The 20,576-nt window shown below is 49.6% G+C and overlaps 1 protein-coding gene across 3 annotated transcripts in view; it reads left to right on the top strand.

Annotated features, from left to right (window-relative positions):
* The window catches only part of BTBD9 (BTB domain containing 9), a 394,620-nt gene that overhangs the window by 358,233 nt on the left and 15,811 nt on the right, over nt 1–20,576 (top strand). For all 3 annotated transcript variants that reach the window (XM_043907354.1, XM_043907356.1, XM_043907355.1), the window contains exon 10: nt 16,624–16,702. In XM_043907354.1, coding sequence (XP_043763289.1) covers nt 16,624–16,702 — 79 coding nt within the window. The remainder of the gene's footprint in view (nt 1–16,623; nt 16,703–20,576) is intronic.

The following is a 20,576-nucleotide window of genomic DNA, read 5'->3' as shown; positions in this document are numbered from 1 at the left end:
ACCCCAGCTCCCCTCCCTCGGTAACCCTTGGCCAGCAGACCCCTCCAACCAGCCAGGGTATCTGTGGAGCACTTTTGAAAGCTGGGTTTAGAACCTCCCTCTCACAATATCCCTGCCATTTCAATCCCCCATCCTCACTGACACTAAAATTACCTCCCAAGTCTTCCTGATTCCCTTATTCGAAAACCTTGCTAGATTTTTCCAGCTTGTGCTTCCTACCTAGTAGAACGTAAGCTCATCCTCCTTGTTATAGAGCAGAATGATGGGTCTCGAAGTCTGGTACACGGGTGGTAAGCATCACCTGGGAACGTGTTAGAAATACAAGTTCTCAGGTTTCATCCCAGACCTCCTGAATCAGAAATCTGGGGAGTTGGGTGCCGGCTGTCTGTGCCAGTGCTCCCTCCAGGCGATGCTGGGGAGCTCAAGTTGGAGACCCGGGGAGAGCACATCACAACACACAGAAGAATCACCCTGGACACACAGCTTTATGGACTGGAACATCACCTCTCTTCTCTCCAGAAGGTAGTTGCTCTATTTTTCACTGACTCTGACGGTGCTAGTGACAGCGACAACACAGGTCAGTGTGTTCTGGTCCTGTTAGGAGGCCCAGTGAGAATTTCACTGCTGAGCACTCCCGTACTGGGAGAAAATCATAAGAGTTTAGGAACATGCCACATAAACCTAATACTACCAGACTTGGGGGGGTCCCAACATCCAGATCTAGAGAGAAAACCTGCCTTTCCCAAATTCTGCATTTCTGTGGAATGCACACTAGTGTATCTAACCAGACTTATACTTTGTTATGAGAAGAGGTCCCAGCCAGAGGTTCTCAGAAACACTCTGCATAGCCTGTATCAGTTTTCCGGGTCTCAGATACACTGGCTAATGGCACATTTTGACTCAAAGTTGGGAGTCATGATCTTTCCAACAAATATTATGAAACTGACAATAAGAAAATCATAAAAGCAAAGATGGATCTCCCAAAGGTATAGCCAACACTCATCATGGGCACTGAGTCCACAGGTGGTACAGTGTCAGTTTCATTGTTAATTTAGTACAGGTCCCTCTTGTGATGTTTTGTCATATCCAGAAGAAATGGTTCTGAAAGGACATTTGTCATCTTCAGTTATAGATGAGTAACAGTCCTTCACGAGGAGCAAAGGGTGAAAGTAAAGATATCTTCCTCAGAGCCTTAAAATCAATACCCCTTGAGGGGTCTTCTTCCCAGAGCCGTCTCTAGGCAAGGGCTGGGATTGTTATTAGTGGTGGTGGTACTAGGGGGTTTTTTGGTTGTTATTCATCTCTAGTTTAAAGGCTTCTCAGTACAGAGTTTCAGATCTAGAGTTCTGCTGACTTGATGGGGAAAAAAAAAACCAAACAGCTGAATGACAGAACAGCTGAGATTTCATCCATTTCTGCATCTCACACACCATAGCCCTTCAGGACTTCCCAGCAGGACGCCAATGTGATCCTGATGAAGGCTGAACCACAACAAAGCGGGGAGATGAGTAAAAATCATCTAGCTACTTTAGGAAAATCTACTTTGGGCTTTCACACACTTGGTTGAACTTTTCAAAAATATTGAATAAACCACTTGCCAGCTGTGATTACCAGCAGCTCTATTTGACAGTCCTTGACATAAAGCCAGTGGGCATGCGTGATGTCATCCGGCTCGAACAGGGCCTTCGTTAGCAGCTGCTGGGGGGCTGAGGGCGCTCCTGGGCCTGTCCCCGGGTGCTGTGCACTCAAGCATCGCTAAACTGTTTGCCCAGCGAGCCCAGGGGCGGACATGAAGCCTGCCTGTACATCTCCATCACTCAGAGCGCTCTTTATGTTCCGATCTCCAGGAACACAAATAATATTCTTTCTAAGCCGCTCCAAAATACAAGTGATAGAAAATATCATGGAAAAGGTGAACTGCCAGACAGTAAGCCCTCATGACCAAGAGCTTATTCATAAAATGATGACAAATTTATTACACACACTCACGGCCGGCTTTCTGAGATTAATAGCTGATCTATCTGATTTTAAAACCTGACAGTGGAATCAGAAAGAGTTACTGGTTAGTTTTCTCACCCATCTCCTTCACCCAGCAGCCTGCTTCCCCAAGAAATAATACAGAAAAATAAGCTGATTTAGCTTCAGCAACAGTTTTACAGTATTTTATGGCAGGAGATTTCCATGTGCCAAGGATAACTTTTAACCTTGTTGAATGCAGTTTGACTTCTTGGCATCTGCCTTCAACTCTGCAAAACCCTTAGGTCAGGGGACCGGCGTGGTGAATAACTAGGGGAGACTGAGACACAAACTGAAAGGAGGCCGTGCTTCTGTGTCTCACGGCTGCCTGTTTACTATGAAGCAGTAAAGAAGTCGTTGTTTGATGTCTCAGCCTTGGGGGCATGAACAGAATTCAAAGCAGGTGTGCAGAAATACACTGCCTCAAATCTTAGGCATGCAAACACACACATGCACAGCCTAGGTTCAGAAAATAGGAGATCTCTGAGGTTGCTGGTTGAAGGGGAGACAGGATTTGCCACAAACAGCAAGGTGCCTCCCACGCCGTTTCTTTCTCTCCCTGAGCCTGATTGAAAGGACCGAACTGTAACCCCTGGCCTGCCGCACATCTAGCCCCTCTCTTTGCCAAGCTGAATCCTCCTACCTGGCTTCGCATCTGATTGTTGTGTCAGAAATTTTCTAAATTATTCAGTGTATGCACTTATCACGTGCCCTGCTTGTCTCCTGTCCTGTCTCCTTGTCTACCACAGTGAATTTACCGGAGCTTGCGGCTGCCTCTTCTATGGCACCAGCATAATGATGCCCAGTCGCCTGGCTGAAGGTGCTGAGATGGGTGGAGCAAGGTCACAGGAAAGTTCATTCTTGCCTGGGTCTAGGCCACTGTACAACAGGAATTTGGGAAGGGGTCAGAGACCCCTTTGGGAAGGACTCAAAACCAGCCCTGGAGAGCAGGGCACCTGCAAGAGAACACTCGCCCCTTCCAAGTCTTAAGAGAGGGTCTAGGCCAGCAAAGGCAGGGCCTGGAAAGTTACCAACACCAAGTTGAAGGTGGCAGTGATTTTTTTTTTTTAAATCAAGAAAGTGTTGGAAAAGAGGAAGAGATGATTATTTTTTTTAACTCAACTTTTTTACCCTCAGAAAATGTCCCTGAAGGAAGATTGTTACGTGCACAAACTGCCTTACATTCATTCAGGTCATTCCCTGTCTTGCTTTAATTGTGTGGAATGTGGCAGCTTATGCAAGTTCCAGAAGAGGCCTTTATGGGGCCAGTGACGAATACTTGTCACCTTTTCATTACAGAACTCACATTCAGAGATTCCCAGCGATAAATGGCCCTGGGCTAATCTTGGGCGGCTCCATGCTAGGAGCTATAGTTTTCATCAAAAAGAAACTTTATATATATATATATATATACTCTGGAGATTTTTTAAGCTCTCTCCAGTGCTCCCAATTTCTTATCTGTCCAATTGCAAATATCAAGCCCTTAATGGCTGGAGAGGGAGAGTCTATTTTTAAGTTTTTACTGAATAATCTCCCCTCACTCCCTCCCAGTGTGAGGTGCTGCATGATTTTGGCATGTCATAAGATCTGGAAGCCCTAAGGGGCTTAGTGTAATTTTTAGGTGTGAAATTGGCCAGGTTTGATTCAGAGAATGTCTGGTGGTCCTTCTGGAGGGCCGCAGGCTTGCTTCGCTCTGTGTACTGTCGTGGGTTTCTGAGGTCAGGGCCAGGTTTGGTTCTGCACACACAAGCTTTTGGAATGAATTTCCGTAAAAGCAGACTTTTTTTTATTAAACCTAAAATTCCGGGGGCATTTAGCCCTCGTTGTGTTCTAAATCCCTTTGGTATTTAAAACACTAGGAAATGAAATTGCCAAATTCTTAACATTTGAAACTCGGCTGCTGCCCACGCCTGGTCCTCACGTTTCCAGCGTGCACCTCGGGACGGGTGCTGTGGTGGGACTCGTGGAGGTGGCTCTGGTCACCCAGAGCCTGGAGGAGGCAGCACTGTCCTTGGAGGCAACAGGCCTCTTCAGAGCGATCCCGCGCTCCTTAGAGGCTGGAAGGAGCCACTCGCGTCATTAAATCAATACTTGGGCTGAGCATCATGCTTGCCCGGGACAGGGAATCCTCTGGGGAACAGTGAGCCGGATCTGCCCTCCCCTCCAGCCCCCAGGGCTGCCTGCTGGCAGAAAGTGTGGCCAAGCCGCCAGCTCCTCCATCCTTTCAGGGGAGACCCATACCCAGGTGGTGATTGTATTCCAGGCAAATTTCAGCAACATTTCCAAGCACCAGAGATGGGTACTGAGAGATCAAACGTAGGAACATCCCTAATGAACAGTGTGGAGCAAATCAAGGTATTGGAGCTGGTGCAGGGCCCCGAGGGAGGAGAGGCGAGTCCTCCCTCACCCTGACCAGAGGCCCGACCTAGCTTGGTCCAGTCCGTTCTGGAAAGGAGCAGCACAGCATGTGGACCCCCAGCTGCATGGAGACCCCTTGCTCCTCCGCTCTCCTCACCTCCAGGGCAGGGCCACGCGGTGTGTCTCTTTACCCCACCAAGGACAGGATCCCACAGCCTCTCCTGCTCACCACGTCGACTGGCTTCTCATTTGCCTGTGGGCAGCTTGCTGACTTCCCTTCTGCCCGTCAGCCACTCACAGTGGGCCTCGGCACCCCAGAGGCGGACTCTACCCAGGGACGCCAAAACCTTGGTCTTGTCAGGCGAGTGTATGTTCCTCGGTTTTTGTCTCATCACAACAAAGATTTGGAGTGACGGACATTAAAGCCCTCTTGGCGTGTCACAGCTCTCGGGTCTTGGACAGACCATGTTATAGCTCTCAGGTCTCGAACAGACTGTGTTACAGCTCTTAGATAAATCAGTGTTACAGCTCTATTTTATTTAGAAGCTAGCAGGAAAATCTATCTTCAAGGCGCGAGGGCACGTCGATCCAAAGACGTGAAGAGAAGAGAGCCCCAGTGCGCGGGGGAGAGAGCGAGCTAGCTTTGGCTCCTCTTTTTATATGTTTTTCTCTCCCTGGGCCTGTCCTGTGTAAATTGGGCCAGCCAGGAGTGCTGTTTGTTTTACCTGAGGTTCTCACTCCAGTCCTCGAACCTTCCTTTGTTCTGTTTTTGCAGGCTTTTCACTTCCAGGTCTTTTAGCCACTGCCATTCTGGACTCCTTTTCCCTATTCTAACTACCTAACAGTCTCAACACTGCCTGGCTTCTGGAGTCTGCGCGAGTGTTTATTTCCAGGGATATCACGGACATGTGACCTCCCACTGTGGCAGCCAGAGTCCCTTGTTAATTCACAAACACAGCCCGTTCAGCCTCCTCCTGCCAGTGCCCCCAGTGTAGGGACAATTTACTGGCATTTATTCATCAGAGGGGGAAGAAAAAGATGTTTGTTTGTAATGTGGAATAATGAAGTTTGTCTGAAGAAGATGAATAAGTGATCTTCAGTTAATGGCTAATTCTTCAATATCAGACCAACCTGAGCCACAGTGAATTTTTAATACAAAATTCTTATTACTGGAGCCTTCTAGAACTCCAGAGAAATGGACGGAACCTGGAGAATTGGTGGGTGAGGACCTCCCAGTCTCCACACTGTGTCTTATGAGTCGGTTTGTTGAACTTATTGCAGGCTCTAGATCTCTACATTCTGAGCAAGGTGATCTTGGGTAGTAAGCTATTTCTGAACCTATTTCTTATTCCCTTGTTTGTTCATAAATCTCCTTAGAGGTGTGAACCTTGTAGCATAAAATCTTTGTACCTAAAAAGCTCAGCTCTATTGGTCAGCTTCTTCAGAAAAACTCATGAACTAAGGCTGCTAAGGAACACCTTTTGCCCTGAGAAGGGGAAGGGGAGGGGCATGTTAGACCTGGACCCCGATGGCAGGTGACTCAGCTGGTGTTCGGGAGGGTCGGTAGGGACTCCTGACTCTGCAGCCGTCAGCTGAAGTCACACTCTCCCTTGGAGAATCCCAGCTCACTCTCCTACTGACGGTCTCCTAGAGGAGGCAGATAACAGGCAGGGGTAAAGGTCTTTAATTATAAGATCCAAGTGTGACAGAAACCCTATTAGAAAGAACACATCTCTTCCAAAGACTTACCAGACATTTAGAAGTTTCAACAGAGTTTAAATTTGCGAGGGAAACCATTAAACCTTGTAAGAAGGAAATGCCAGACCAAGAGGGTGCTTTGTAGACAGTTACTTGATTGACGAGGCCTCCTCTGTTTCTACACCACACAAAAGCTCTTGCCCAGATGCAGAGGTATGTGTGTGCACACGCATAGAAACAGACAGCAACGCCCACCACCAGTTGTGTACAAACATGAATAAAGAGGCAGGAGGAAACATGCGTTTTCTTTTTTTGTGCATGAGACTCAAAACCACTGCGTCTCTGGCACAGCTGCTTTGCAAGAGAGAGAGAGAGAGAGAGAAGCATTTGGCCCCAGAGTCTGTTTATGTGTTTGAGCCGAGGAAGCGATTTTTGTTGCGAGGAGTTCTAAGTGAGACAGACAGAGTCAGAGAATAAGAGAGAGAGAGATAATTATCTAAATTATGTTCGTGCTATTATCGAAGACGAATATAGTTAAAATGTAATTAAATATGACGGGCTAGCAGGATGTAAGGCAAGCTTTGGAATGCTAATCATCAATTACTGCGTCCCCTTAGGGGAATCAAGGAGAGCTGCATGGCAGAAAGAGGGAGCGGGGAGCTTGGGGATGGGGGCTGAGTGAGATGTGCATGAAAACAGCCCCCCTCATCTGTCTCCCCCACACTCTGGTTCAGACACTCCTCAGAGGTCCCAGGACACACACCTTTCTGTAGCTGCCACAGGGCTAGAAGCGTTCAGCTCAACTCTTAGGAGGAGCTGACAGGAAGGTCTCAAACTTCTCTTTGAGAGGAAACTTCTCTTAAAGGGGAAATTAGGCTCTGAGCAGGGATAATAAAGCCAAGACCGGCTTGGGTTAAAGCAGTAAATGCGAGTGCATTCACCAGAGAGGCCTAAGACCCACCTTGGCCAGGAAGTGTAAAATGCCCACCCTCCCACCCCCGCAGCGCACCCCTGGTCCAGAAGTCCCTGGGGCGGGAGGAGGCTAGGGGAAGGCTGCTCTGAACTGTCACTGGGACAGGTGACAGCCGTTGTTTTAGCAAACTGCTCCCCGCCAGACACCCCAGCCTGTGGAGGGGCTCCACCGCGGCTGAACACCAGCATGGCCTGAGGAGCACAGATGAGGCTCACGCAGGACCCACCCCCAGAGAGTTTTAACTGGTCTGGGGTGTGGCCTGGGAGGTGGAAGATTTCAAAGCCCCATGGGTTACCCCAGCGTGCAGCCAGGATTGAGAACCCATTGGTCTCGCTGGAACCTGACTTCTGTTAAGCTGGCCACAGAGGGCAGGCATCCAGCACTGGAGACCGAGTCAGCTGCCTGGTCTCTCCATGAGATCTGTGTTGAGGCCAAGAAGAGTACAGTGTAAGACAATACATAGATTTTTTTTTTTTTTTCAACAGAAACGTAATATGTGTATCACTTCTTTTGTTAGAGTCCCCAAATAACTTGGAGGTTTTGGGATTCCTGTATAAGAGTTAGAAATTGAGTTCCCTCTATTTAACACTCCCTGAGCTGTATCTAAGGCTGGGGTAGAACGCAGGCCACCTCCTGGGCCAGGGGGTGGTGGGAGTGAGCAAGGAGGACCCGGCCAGGGCAGCCCCCGCCCCCCGCCCCTAGTGTGAGAGCAACACCCCAGGGCAGTGGCCCAGATTGTCACGTCCACCTCGGCTCCGGCCAGTGTTTTCTCCACATGACCCCAGGACGCCAGTTCATCTGGTTTTCAAGAGGAACCAGAAGTCGTTTTATTTTTTTAATAAAAAGTATCTATTTATTTGACTGCCCAGGGTCTTAGTTGAGGCATGTGGGATCTAGATCCCTGACCAGAGATTGAACCTGGCCCCCGCTGTGTTGGGAGTGTGGAGTCCTAGCCCCTGGGCCACTAGAGAAGTCTCCAGGATTTGTATTTTTGTGTGACATCTTCTAATTTTTAAGTGGCAACTAGAGTTTTTAGAACTGCTCTGTAAACCAGCAAGTTACGTCTGTGAGCCTCCCCCCTGTGACCCAACCAGCCTGTGACTAAAGGGTCACTAGCCCCTGGGGGCTCCTGACAGGCTGTCTCCCTGCCCCTCAGGGCTTCAGTCGGTTAGACAGCCTTGGCGCCGTTCTTCCTAAGCCTGGCACATAGAGGGCTGTCGATAAATAGCTGCTGAATGGAGGGACAGACAGTGAATGGCACGAGCCCAGAATCCCCTGTAGGTCGGAGCAGCAAGTCGGCCATAAAATCTGGTTAAACGTCCTGCTAGACAAAAGCATGTACTCCCAGGTCACTGAGGCCTGCACCGAGGAGGGCTTCAGTGTAGCCTGGCGCCGGAGATCTGGGTGAGAGGGGGGCAGCAGGACGTGCCAGGCCGGGAGCCAAGGGGAGTGCTCCAGGGCCCGGTCTCAAGGGTTCCCACCTCGCCACGTCGTGGAAGACGTGCCCACCCTCACGTGCCCGGCCCATCTCCCTAACGGCGCGTCTTTAGATGTGGTTAAAGAGATGAGTGTGGTCCTTGGCTCATGGCAGCCAGGCGGCAGACTAAGAACGGCATGCTCGGGGGGAGGAGGGGTGGCAGGCCACTGTGGGGTCAGCTCGAGAGGCCCATCCCACCCGGCAGAGGTCTTCAGGCCCCGTTCGGCACCTGGAGGCTCACCCACACCTTCAGCGCCCACCCAGCTCTGTGCCCCGGGCTGGGAGGGGTGCCCCGCCACCGTGCATGTTCAGTTGGCAGGGGGCAACTTCAGTATTTCCTCCCTTTTCGAGAATCTTTTCTGAAGGTGTTTACGTTTGCCTTCTAACCCTGCTCAGGCAGGTTGTAAATAAAATGCTCCCCACATACCCTTCCCACTCCTCATCACCACAGTCTTCTCTCCTGTTCTTGGCTCTGCTCTTTTTTTTTTTTTAAACTTTTGAACCTTTAAATTTTTTATCAAAGATAAACATGTTCAGTTTTCAAAGTCAAGTAGGAGCACACGGCTTATAACAAAAGAGCAACAATCCCCTGCTTCACTCTTTTCCAGCACAGACCCTGTTCATTTTGAAAAACAATACGTTCAAAGAAAGTGTATTTAACACTATGGTTTAAAAATATAAAACTATAAACAGTGAAATGTCTCCTTCCCACCCACCTCTTCATCCAGAGGTGATAGTTTATGTGTAAACCTATAAAAATGTGAGTATTTTTCCCATTTTCTTTTAAATACAAATTTTTCTGTACCTTGGAGATCTCTCAGATTTCTCCCTCCCCGTCTCTCCTGCTGCACAGTCTCTGGTGGTAAGGTCAGCGATGCACCACAGTCTACTTAACCAGGCCCGAGTGATGAGCATTTAGGTCGGTTCTGTTCTGCGGGGCCAACAGTACTGCAGCGCCGGCTCTACGCCTGCCGTGCTCCTGTGCTGGGAGCACGCCTAAGTTAAAGCTTCTGAAGAATCTCATGTGGTTCTGGTTCCCACACCTTCCTCCCCTACAGAAGCATTTAGATCTTCTGTTTCTCAGCAAGATGCTTTGCTTTCTCCTCCATTGTAGTGGCCACTGAGTGGCCTCTAACTTAGAAACATGCATCCTTCATATCTGGGAAAATTTCTTGTGTTATTTTTACATTTTGTAACTTGTGTCTTTTCTGCTCTTTTTTCTACGTTTTGTAACTTGTGTCTTTTCTGTTCTTTTTTCCTGAAACATTTGCTAATTGGAGAGGGAACCTTTTGGTTTGATCATCTCATTCTCATCCTTTTTCTTCTATTTTCTCTCTTTGTCATTTTGCTTGGTATTCTAGGAAATTTCCTTGACTTAAGTTTCTCTTTTGTTGAATTACTTATTTCAATTCATAATTTTAATTTGCAAAATTGTTTTCTTGTTTTCCAGGTATTTCTTTTTCACGTTATTTTCTTCTTATTTCAAGGGTGTGATAATGTTTTCTTTTACCTTTCTAGGGGGAATATAAGTTTTTTTCTGAAGTTTTACTCTGCTTTCTAAACTTTATATGCTCTGAGTTATTTTTCTTTTCCATTTGTGTTTGGTCTCTTATCGTTCATGTTAGAGTCTTTGGTGATCTTTGGTTGTTTACGGTGAAGTGTTAGGCACTGAGAAAGTTGTCACAAAGCTTTTTCTGTGTGGGTGGGCTTGTGGACTTGATTCAGGGTTATCAGACAGGGCTCAGGCATTTCACTGGGAGACCCCTGTCTGCTCATTCCGATCTAGCCCTCTGGGCACCGTCAATTCCTTCTCATGGAAATGCTCTTCAGGTCCATCGTGTGGGTCTCAGCCCACTTGTAACCTCACCAAAAAACTTCTTTATCTAAAGCCATGGGCTCCTCTCCGTTTACCTACACTGCTTTTTTTTTTTCTTCATAGCCCTTCTTTAACTCTTCTATTTCTTTATTTCTTTTATTTGTCTCTCTCTCTCCCCGACTAGAACCTAAGCTTCTTGAGGGCAGAGTTGAAAATAGGGCCTTCTAAAAAGAAAATAGGGCCTTCTTCATTAAGCTCTCAAGAAGTATTAACAGAAGGAAGAATGGAGGGACAGAGGGGAGCAAGGTAGGTCAGTATTTCTAGCTCTTTCCTCTTGGGCTGGTCAGTCTCAGGGATCCTTCAGTCCCCTGCCTGCAGGTTAAGTCTGAATCACGGTGGCCTGAAAGCCACGCGTGGGAAGGGGGCTGGAAGTCATGCCTCCTGGGGTGTTCACTCCTGTGTATTCCTTGCGCTCAGCCCCTGGAGGGCCCACTCTCTGCTGTGCCTGGCGTCCCAGTCTAGACCCGCTCTGTTAAAGGACTCCGGGGGAAACCGCCGTCTCCTGCTGAGGTGGAAAAGGGCTCATCTCCGCTGTGCAGGAAGAAGAAAAGGGGCCCACCTTTTCCTTTACCTGTTTTCCGCCAGCCCCCTGCCTGCCCCCACCTTCAGCAGTGGCTGGTGACTCGGGACGGGAGCCTTCCGGGGGCCTGCAGTGTGAATCCACTTGCTTTCTGGGTGTTTCTCTCTGGGGTGTTGGCAAGGAAAGATGGTGACATCTTTCGTGCTTTCTTTGTGCTTATTTGATGCTTGTGTGTGTGTATTAGAACACATATATGTGATATGAAACATACATGAAATTTCCTAACTGCTCTTTTAGTGAAGGGAGCAAAGGTTAACCCACGTATTCAATTTGCTGTGTTTAACTGCCAGTCTGGCCCTGGCCAAACACTCCTGGCCCTCTCCCCAGTGTCCACCAGTTCTGCTACAGAAAAATTCTGACATTTGCTTTCTCATTATAGCACAAGTGGCAAAATCACATAATTTTTCAGAGCTGAAAAGACCAGGCACCCTTGGCGTAGGATCTGCAGGATCCCCAGAGAAGACAGGACGAGGCTGAGGATGCAAAGGCAGTCTTGGCTGAGCCCTTTGGGCCTGTGTGGTGCCTAGAGCCGCCCTCACAAACCCCGCTCTCACCACTGGCATCCTCCTCTCCCATCTGGCAGCTCCCTGTCCTCTGCTTGCTTTGGACAAAGACACAGCTGTCCAGAGACCCGGCACACCCCCCGGAGGAACTGACTCCACTTTCCCCCTAATTTTTATATTCCCAGTTTGGTTAATTTCACCTCTGGCTAATTCTTTCTCACATTAAACACAGACACCATTTTAATCCCTTCCTTCCTTCCTTTCTTTTTATTTCAAGAACTATTTAAAATGCAGAAAAGAATAAAAACTATTATAACATTCATTCACATACTCACCCCTGGAATTGACTGTAGTTAATATTTTTCACATACACTTTGTCTTTTTATTTTCATCAAAGAAATGAAACTTTGCAATTGGTGTTGAAGTGTCCTTTGTTCCCCATCAGCAGAGCCCACTCCTCACCCTCTCCTGAGAGACAGCTGCTCTCATGAATTCAGCATATCTCCTGCCCCAGAATAATCACAGCACACTTTACAAGCATCTACAGTTTTCGTGAATAACATGTGCAGAGCGACTATGAAGCCCCCTGTAAACCACACCATGGTCTGCAGAAGAGCCTTTCAGGATGGCAGTTCTTGACCCACTTTTTCACTCTTCTTGTTAACAGACTACCTACCATATTTCAGTGACAGCCCCAGGATTTTATATGCGTTGTAGTATTTAATCCTCATTCCTCAAGCAGCAGCTTTAAAGAGACTGTTTTAAATCACTTGTTTTTCTGGCTTGTTTAATTACTACTATGGCAACAACAACATTTTTTCCTTCCTTTTTTAAACTTCATATACATAATATTTCAGCCTCATTATGGGTTAAAGTGAGTTTTATGGGTGGGTCTTGGAACTCAATCAAAATGTATGACTTTATTTCTCTGAAAAAACTGCTTCCAAACTTTAAACAGCCAATTACCAGGGAGGTTTTGGAACACCACCAGGTTATGAGTTGGGACCGTAGTACAGTTTGCGTTGTCCTCTGTTTATGGAAGGACCGCTGATCTCCCCAGAGAGATTGTAAACTTCATCAGGGCAGCACTCCATCTTCCATGTTTCCCATAACACCTAGCAGGTACCAGCCTCAAGAGTGCTTTCACCAAATACTTGCTTCATTCCTTCAAAGCCCAGCTACCTTGTCTGCCTCCAAGTAATGGGTATAATGGGTACTGATGGAGTGTGGTGGGAATCTCTGCAGTAGTCACTAAATCACCACCAGCAAACTCGGTGACTCATGGGGGTCCCTGGGAAACGGCATGTCTTGTCCAGGTTTATTTGGCTGGCAGGTAATTACAGTAGTAATAACAATATCAGCTATTTCTCTTAGAACCTAGGATATGCCTGTACTGTTCTAGGTGTTTTACATTTGTTAATGTATTTAATCTTTACACACAAAAAAATTTAGATAGTTATGTTTATTATCCTCATTTTACAGAGAGGAGACTGAAGCCTAGAAAAGCTAAGTAGCTTGTCTGAGGTCACAGAGCTGGCTAAAAGTTCAAACCCAGGAGCCTGGCCCCACAGCCCATGCCGTCAGCCACTTTGCCACCCTCCCTGTGGTTCACGAAAGGCCGTGATTAAAGCCTGCTGTCTTGACTGTCACCCAGTGAGTCTCTCAACCGGAAATATTTTACATAATAATCCAGTGCTGGCATTTTCACTTGCTTCACATCACGTGATCTGTGTTAAAGGCTTGGATAGTAGGCAAGCTAGAACCTTTTTTCTGATATACATTCTACCAAACTAGTACAAAGAGTGCAGAAGTACAACTAATGTCTCTTGAAGTTCTTCCATCCAAACAACATTTTGGCAAACATGCTTGTAGACGTCTGTCTTAGAATACATATGTGCATAGATATTTACAATTTAACATAATTGGGACCACATTCTAGGTGCATTTTTGTGGTGGAGGGTGAGGTATGATTTCCATCAGCACTGGACAAATGAGGAAACTACAGCTCAGCAAGGGGTTGTGATTTGTCCACTGCAGAGCTGGCAAGTGCCAGGGCTGGGACTTCACTCCTGTGTGCGTTTTTCTGTTTGGGGTAAGTGCTCAGAGCAAAGGCCGCACGTATTTTTTGACACTGGTAGTTCCTGTTCAGGCACGTCCTCCCAGCATCCAGCCTTGGCTCTGAGCTGAGTGGTGATGTTGCTCTGTTGTCTCTCTGGGAGTGTCGCCTCCTGCAGAGGAGATGCAGAGTCCTGGGCGAGCAGGAGTCTTCATGCAGCTCTCCGGCTCTGTAAGAGAGGCGCCGAGCTTCTGCGGAGGCTGGGCGGCCGTGGCGGTGCCTGGCTCTGTGAAGCAGGAGCCTCCTTGGGGCGGCGCCGTGGCTATGCATGTGGCTCCAACTTGACCAAGACCATCCCGCTGCCGCCTCCTCACTCCCCGCTGGGCACGCGGAGAGCAGTTTCAAAGATATTCGGAGGAAATGGAAGCCGATACTTGGGAGGGAGAGATGCTCATTACCTCATCCTGACTGGCTTCCCTTCCTGCTCGTGCTTTGGTCTTAGGGTTGTCATCCAGTTTGCTGAAGATGAAATCATCTGTTCACCTCTCGGGCTGTGTTAGTGAAAATGAACTCTAATATGATTAGATATTAATGCGGTGCAATGGAGGATTGGTATTAAATTGAGGCCTTCTGATCTTGTTACTCCAGCATGCTCCCTCCTGCTCAGGCTGCCGCCCTGCCAGCCCTGCTCCCCCCGCAGAGGGTGGTGGGGCCAGGGCATGAGCCCCTAGGAGGCTGGACGGGAGATGGAGCCAAGGGGGCGACTGTGGGGAAACGAGTGGGGTTCAGGCCCAGCTCCTCCCAGGACTCCCCACAGTGAGCCCTCACTCCCTTCAGGTCCTTGGCCTCCACCCCACACAGTAGGGCAGGGTGGGGGTGGGGTCGTCCAGGGGGCAGGGGCACGATGCCAGGCCTGTCTGCACTCTCAGAGCCCTGAGCATGTTGATGAGGACCGTGAGCTTACGAGAGCCAGGTTTTACCTTCCTGTCCAGAAGCACTGGACAGTTTTTTTGGATAAGCACAGGACTAGAAAGCTAAGAAGAAAAGAGTCTGCTCTGTCTCCTCCACTCCCAGCCCCGTCTCCATCGCAGTCCTTTTTGTGAAACTGGCTGCACCTAATATCAGAGCTATGGTTTTTCCAGTAGTCATGTATGAATGTGAGAGCTGGACTATAAAGAAAGCTGAGCGCCAAAGAATTGATGCTTTTGAACTATGGTGTTAGAGAAGACTCTTGAGAGGCCCTTGGACAGCAAGGTGATCAAACCAGTCAATCCTAAAGGAAATCAGTCCTGAATATTCATTGGAAGGACTGATGCTGAAGCTCCAATACTTTGGCCACTTGATGTGAAGAACTGACTCATTGAAAAAGACCATGATGCTGGGAAAGATTGAAGGCAGGAGGAGAAGACGGAGGACGAGACGGTTGAATGGCATCACCGACTCAATGGACATGAGTTTGAGCAAGCTCTGGGAGTCAGCGATGGACAGGGAAGCCTGGCGTGCTGCAGCCCATGGCGTCGCAAAGAGTCAGCCATGACTGAGTAACTGAAGTGAATAGTTGTCTCTGGCTGAGTCACTTGCCCTGGCTCTGTTTCCCTTTCCTGGAGTGGTGGTCTGAGAAGTGCAGTGGACCAGCTCTGGTGTGTGCTGTCATTGCCGTTGGCAGTGGGATGGGGTTCTGATGCCTGGGCGACGTGAACCCCTGGCTTCCCCGACCTGCTGGAGGAAGAACGCACGTCTGTGCTCAGCCCCCGTGCTTAGGGCAGAAATGACCCCGAGGCCTGTCGGAGCCCAGGTCCAGTGTTAAAGCCCCATGGGGCCTTCCTCACAGGCCCACCCTGGCCCTTGGGCTTTCCAAGGGAGTTGTGTGGGTCTGGGAACAAAACACTGAGAAAATGGGCCAGGAGTGCAGGCCCTGGGGATGGTCAGATGGCATCACCTTCATGTATGAATAGCCTTTCTACAGACAGAGTGATTTTTCTTATGCTGTTTCCAGAAAACTGCTTCCAGAGGCACAGACTTTGTGCATAGGATGGAAACGACATTTTAATGACCTCAAGGGGCCTGGTGTCCAGGCAGCAGTGAATCAGCCTCTGTGGGCGGCTCATGGTGAGAGAGAAGATGGAACACCTGAAAGCAAAGGGGGAAAAACAAGCCCCAAATACGTGTATTTTCTTTGGTAGCATTACTTGGTAATTAGACAATTACAGGAAACAGCGTCCCTGCAGCTGGCGGCTCCACCATGTGTGCAGAGGAGGGCTGCGGCAGCCGCGAGCACCTCGCGCTGATTATGAAAGCAGGAGCGGAGTTTGCAGCCGTGGGTGCCGAGAGCCTCATGCCTTCCTGCGAGCCGGGAGGGGTGAACTGGGAGCAGACCAGTTCCTCTCGGGGGAGACTGGGGCCTGCTCCACCGGCCCAGCCCCTGCCCATCTGTGAGGAGGGGCGTTTAAAATCCTGGGGCTGCTTTTGAGCCCACCCATCCAAAGACTAAACTGTTTGGGGGATGCATTGGGAAGCAGAAAAAGAGGGCTGAAGGGAGGCCAGTGGAGAAACTTGCCTTTTCTTCCCCAGGTACCGCCACCACTTGCATGGGGTGGGGGGTGAGACATGGGAGCCCAGGGCTCGCACGGCAGTGAATGCCCCCCTCCCGACCTGCAGTGCTGGGCCCAGCTGCCCTGCCGTTGCCCTGCCTGCCCGGCTTCAGCTCCTCCTCCAGAACCCTCCCGGGAAGTCACTGTGCCCGCCGCGTGCGGCCATTCAGCCCACAGCCCTCTGAGGGCAGCCCCATCATGGCCCTGTTACTTCATGAACCCCGCCCACCTTGACCCCCACCCACCCAGCCCCCGTGTGGCCACGCTCTTGTCACCACCTGCACGGGTCTGCATCTCATGCTTGCTTATGTGGAGCCTTCACAGAAGGGCAGGCACCTCCTCTGCCGAGATTGTGGGGGCACCGTGCGCTCCTGTCCCTGCTCCACAGTGGGTGGAGACCCCCGCCCCCTCCACATCCTGGGCTCCGCTGGGCCCGTGCCGTCAGCAGGATCACAGGACTGTGTAACCAAGCAGTGCTTATGTTTCTCCTCACAGGTCCTGGCAGTCAGTAACTTTTGAAAGACGTCCAGCATCCTTCATCCGAATCGTTGGAACACACAACACAGCAAACGAGGTAAGGGTCCCCTTTGGTGAAAGACACAGTGGTACTTCCTGCTATCTGGGTGATACCTCGTCCCAAGTGAACTGGAGCTGTTGGTTCCGCCCATCAGTGGCCTGTTATTCAGACAGCTTGCTCGGTGCAGGAAGGAGGGGCCCTGCTCTCTCACAGGGGAGCTGTTGTTACCATTTCTAGGTGTCTGTTCACCACAAGTGGCAGCCAGCCCCTGCAGCTTCACTTCCTCCCCTGTGCAGAGACCTGGAGAGTCCTCTCCCCTCCCAGATGCCAGCTCTCTCAGGGTTCCTGGGCCCCTATGTGTGGTGTGTGAGGAACCCCAACTCCACGGGGCGGCCGAGACGCACATTTGCAGGTTTTCTCTGTCCGTCTACCCAGTCCTGCGCCGGCCTGCACATGATGTTCACGGGTCAGCCTCTTCCTCCCTGGCCCGTTCCTCGCCTGGGCCCTGGCATTGTTTCTGGGGCAGCAGTTGTTCTTTTGGGCCACACCGTCTGGGTGTCCCTTCACCTGTGGAATTCATGAGGAAAGAGTGGATAGGTTATTCTCTCGAGTTTGGGCTCCCGAGGCCAGGGTGGCCGGCAGGTGAGGTTCCTGGGCCTCAAACGTGCTGTCTTCTCTGGCTGGAAATGGCTCTGGAGGACACAGTGGGTTCCTTCAGATGAGAGAGGGGTGGGCAGTGCCTGCAATGCCTTGAGAACCCGAGGGAGGGCGCTGTGAGCTTCAGCACAGGACCCGAGTGCAAACCAGGACCATGCCAGACCCGCTGGGACTGCCTCCCCCAACAGCGTGCATCCCCCTGGGCCCCAGGAGCCACCTCCGGGCCCACTCACACCATTAAAGGTGAGAAGAACGTCTGTTTCCATTTTGAGTGCAAAATAATCCATCTGTAAGTTAATTGCTTAGCCTCTGTTCCTCAGGTGTGCATAGAGTAAGCGCTGGCAGTGAGGCGTTGGAGTTGGCAGGTGGCCATGCCACGGGTCTGTCTGCTCATCACACTTGCTTTTACACAGTCATGTGCTTAGCGCACACCCTGAAGGCCTGACCGCTGGTTAAAGACCACAGTAAGGTTGAAGCTCAAGAGGTAAATGAAAGGCATAAAAATAGTAACCATCCTGCAGTTTCACCCCTGTGTAAACTTTGTCAGATCACTACAGGACCAGTGTCCTGGGCGTGGAGCTCCACACCGGAAGGGGCTCTGTGCTTTGGGTTTAATGCTCTCCAGCATCCTCTTGAAATTCTTAGTAATCTTACCTTTGGATTTTCTTTTTACGGGAAGAGCACCCACCAGGGGCTCCCTGCAGGCCAGCCTCCGCCCCTCCTCCCTCCCTAGGACGGGTTCTCGGCCACCCACCCTGACCCCTGGTGCCTGGGCCTGCGCGCCCTCCTCAGCCTGCCCTGGGACCACTGCCACTCCCAGTGGGACCCCCACACGTTTGTGAGGAGAGTCAGGATCTGGTGTGGGTCCCCGTGCGAGTCACAAGATGGGGCCCTGGGTGCCCTGAGGGTCTGCCCTGACCTGACGCTGTCCCCCGAGCTGGAGCAAGCACAGCATCAAATAGCAGGTGGAAACCCTGGGGCACGTCAGGAGAGACCTGGGAGAAAAGGAGAAGCTTTTTCTCTGCCTTTTGAAGGAGAGCCCCACACGTTACACAGTGGGCCCTGGAGCATGCATTATTTGTCAGATGAGAGTTCTCCAGGGCACATCAAGGTGCTTCTGGTTCTTTGAAAAGCATTTTAAGCAGTGAAAATATTGTGATAACATATATTCATTTTGCCTTTGTATTTATTTAGAATAAAAATGATACACGCCCACAATATATTTCTTGCAGAGAAGAGCTTATAAACAGAAGCCTGAAACTTTTGCTTACCTTTTTATTTCAAAACAAACCTGAAAATTATAAAATAAAGAAAGCCATTGATAGTTTTTAAAGCACAAAATTAAAGAATTCTAAACATCAGGTCATAAAGATACTTTCTTCTTTGAAAATGTAACAGAAGTATAAATTTGAATCTGTATTTTATTTTATTTTTTTTTGAATCTGTATTTTAATAGATACTTGAGCCCCAAACAAAACATCATAGTTTTAAAATTTTACCAATAATTCTCAATTTTTCTAACCACTTAAATTACATGTATATTACTAAATTAGAAAACCATTTGAACGTATCTTTACTTAATAGTATATGAAGCTAAAATTAAATATTTTTGTTTGCAATCCCTTGTTTCTTATATAGTGCATTTTTTAAAAGGTCATTTTGTTTTCTTTAGTTCCTGAATGGGACTTTGTAATTGTCATTTAACAGTAGAAGGAATTCTTAAGTCAGAGAAGGCTGAGAAGCACTGGGGCAAGTCAGGTCAGGGTCTTCTTCCAGGTCTTGACCCCACGGCCCTTACCTCTGTGACCAGAGGAATAATTTCCCCCTACAGAACTCAAAAGATGGCATGCCAGATCCCCTCTCCCTGATGAGTTTACAAAAATATCTGCAAGGAGCCCCAGCCACTTAGGACCCGCCAGTTTGGAGACTGGGGTCCCCAGTTTGAATGGGTTGACTTAGGTCACTAATTAACTGGTGACCCCATCATGTATCTGGCTGATGAGCGACTTGCTCAGCTGCTTTATCGAGTGAGTTATTGATCAGGAAGAAAACCTCAGTGTGGTGTTGCCAACCTGGGAACATCTCAAATCATAAAATAAACAGTGACCAGGATCATAAGGCAAGATCCATAAACTGTGTCATTCTCAGAGCAAACAAGAAGGCACAAGAGTTGATTTCACGGAGCATCGGGAATGTCATGCCGCCTCAAAGAGAGCGTTCTTTATTGCAGCATGCTGATTCTGGGCGTCATATCCCCCTTCTTGGAGATGGGCAGGAAGGTGTGCAGAGTCAGAGGAGTGAGGGAAGCAGGGTGACTGGGGTGGGTCTGTCAGGACTCCTGGGGGGGACTGTGATGGCACAGCCAGCAGGGAAAGCAGGCAGGGGTCCAGGACAAGCCTGGTCCGGAGTCCCATGGAGCCAGAACCACGCCATGAGAAGACAGGGGTCAGGGCGCCTCTTCCTTACAGTGGAGGATGGGGTGGAAGGCAGGCCAGGATTCTTCAGTCTGTCCTGGCTTATCTGCCAAGGGGCATCAGTAGCCTTCACTGACTCAGAGCCAGGACCTGTCTTTCTTTAGATAGTGAATGTTACCAGCCCACAGACTGTGCGAATTTCAAGAAGTGTAGATGGAGTTGGTTTCCATCATGAGAGGTAAGACGGTGTATGCAGACAGGAAAAGAAGCATGCCAGTTCTCCCAGGTAAGACCGTTTGTTGCAGGCGCTGCCCCATGCGGAGAGGGTGTCGGAGCAGAGCCAGGCGGGGAGGTGCGGCCTGGCACCCCTGTGCATTGAAGAGCATTCGGCAGGAGGGCAGGCTGTCCAGGCAGAAGGTGGGAAGGTGGCGGGTGTACGTGGCTGTAGCTGCTGGCAACTCCAGGGCTGTGGCAACAGGAAGGGTCCAGAGCTAAAATCCTTGGGGATTTCTTGCGCAACGTGGCCACGTGTCTGTGTTGCTCTAGTCAGCCCGGCCTCCCCGCACCAGGCTCGACATCTGGCTGCAGGCTGATCTGCACCCCCAACCCCGACCCCTCCACCAGGGCCAGCTCTCGGGTGACGGCAGCCAGGCAGGCTGAGGGCGTTCAGATTTCTTGATCACCTGTCCGGACACGCTTCTGATTTCCTCGGCATTTCATGCCTCTCCTTTGGGAAGCGCGTGTCTGCTGCTGGCATCTGTCTCTCATCTTCCTTTGTGAGCACCAGGCAATGAATTCATTTAATTTTTTAGCTACATTTACGACTTCTGTCAATAAATTCCCTTAATGTTTACCTTTCG

Source organism: Cervus elaphus, chromosome 7 (assembly GCF_910594005.1).
Source record: "Cervus elaphus chromosome 7, mCerEla1.1, whole genome shotgun sequence".
Taxonomy (NCBI): Eukaryota; Metazoa; Chordata; class Mammalia; order Artiodactyla; family Cervidae; genus Cervus; species Cervus elaphus.
The sequence above is the reverse complement of the archived record's forward strand: the minus strand, read 5'-3'. Positions and strand labels throughout refer to the sequence as shown.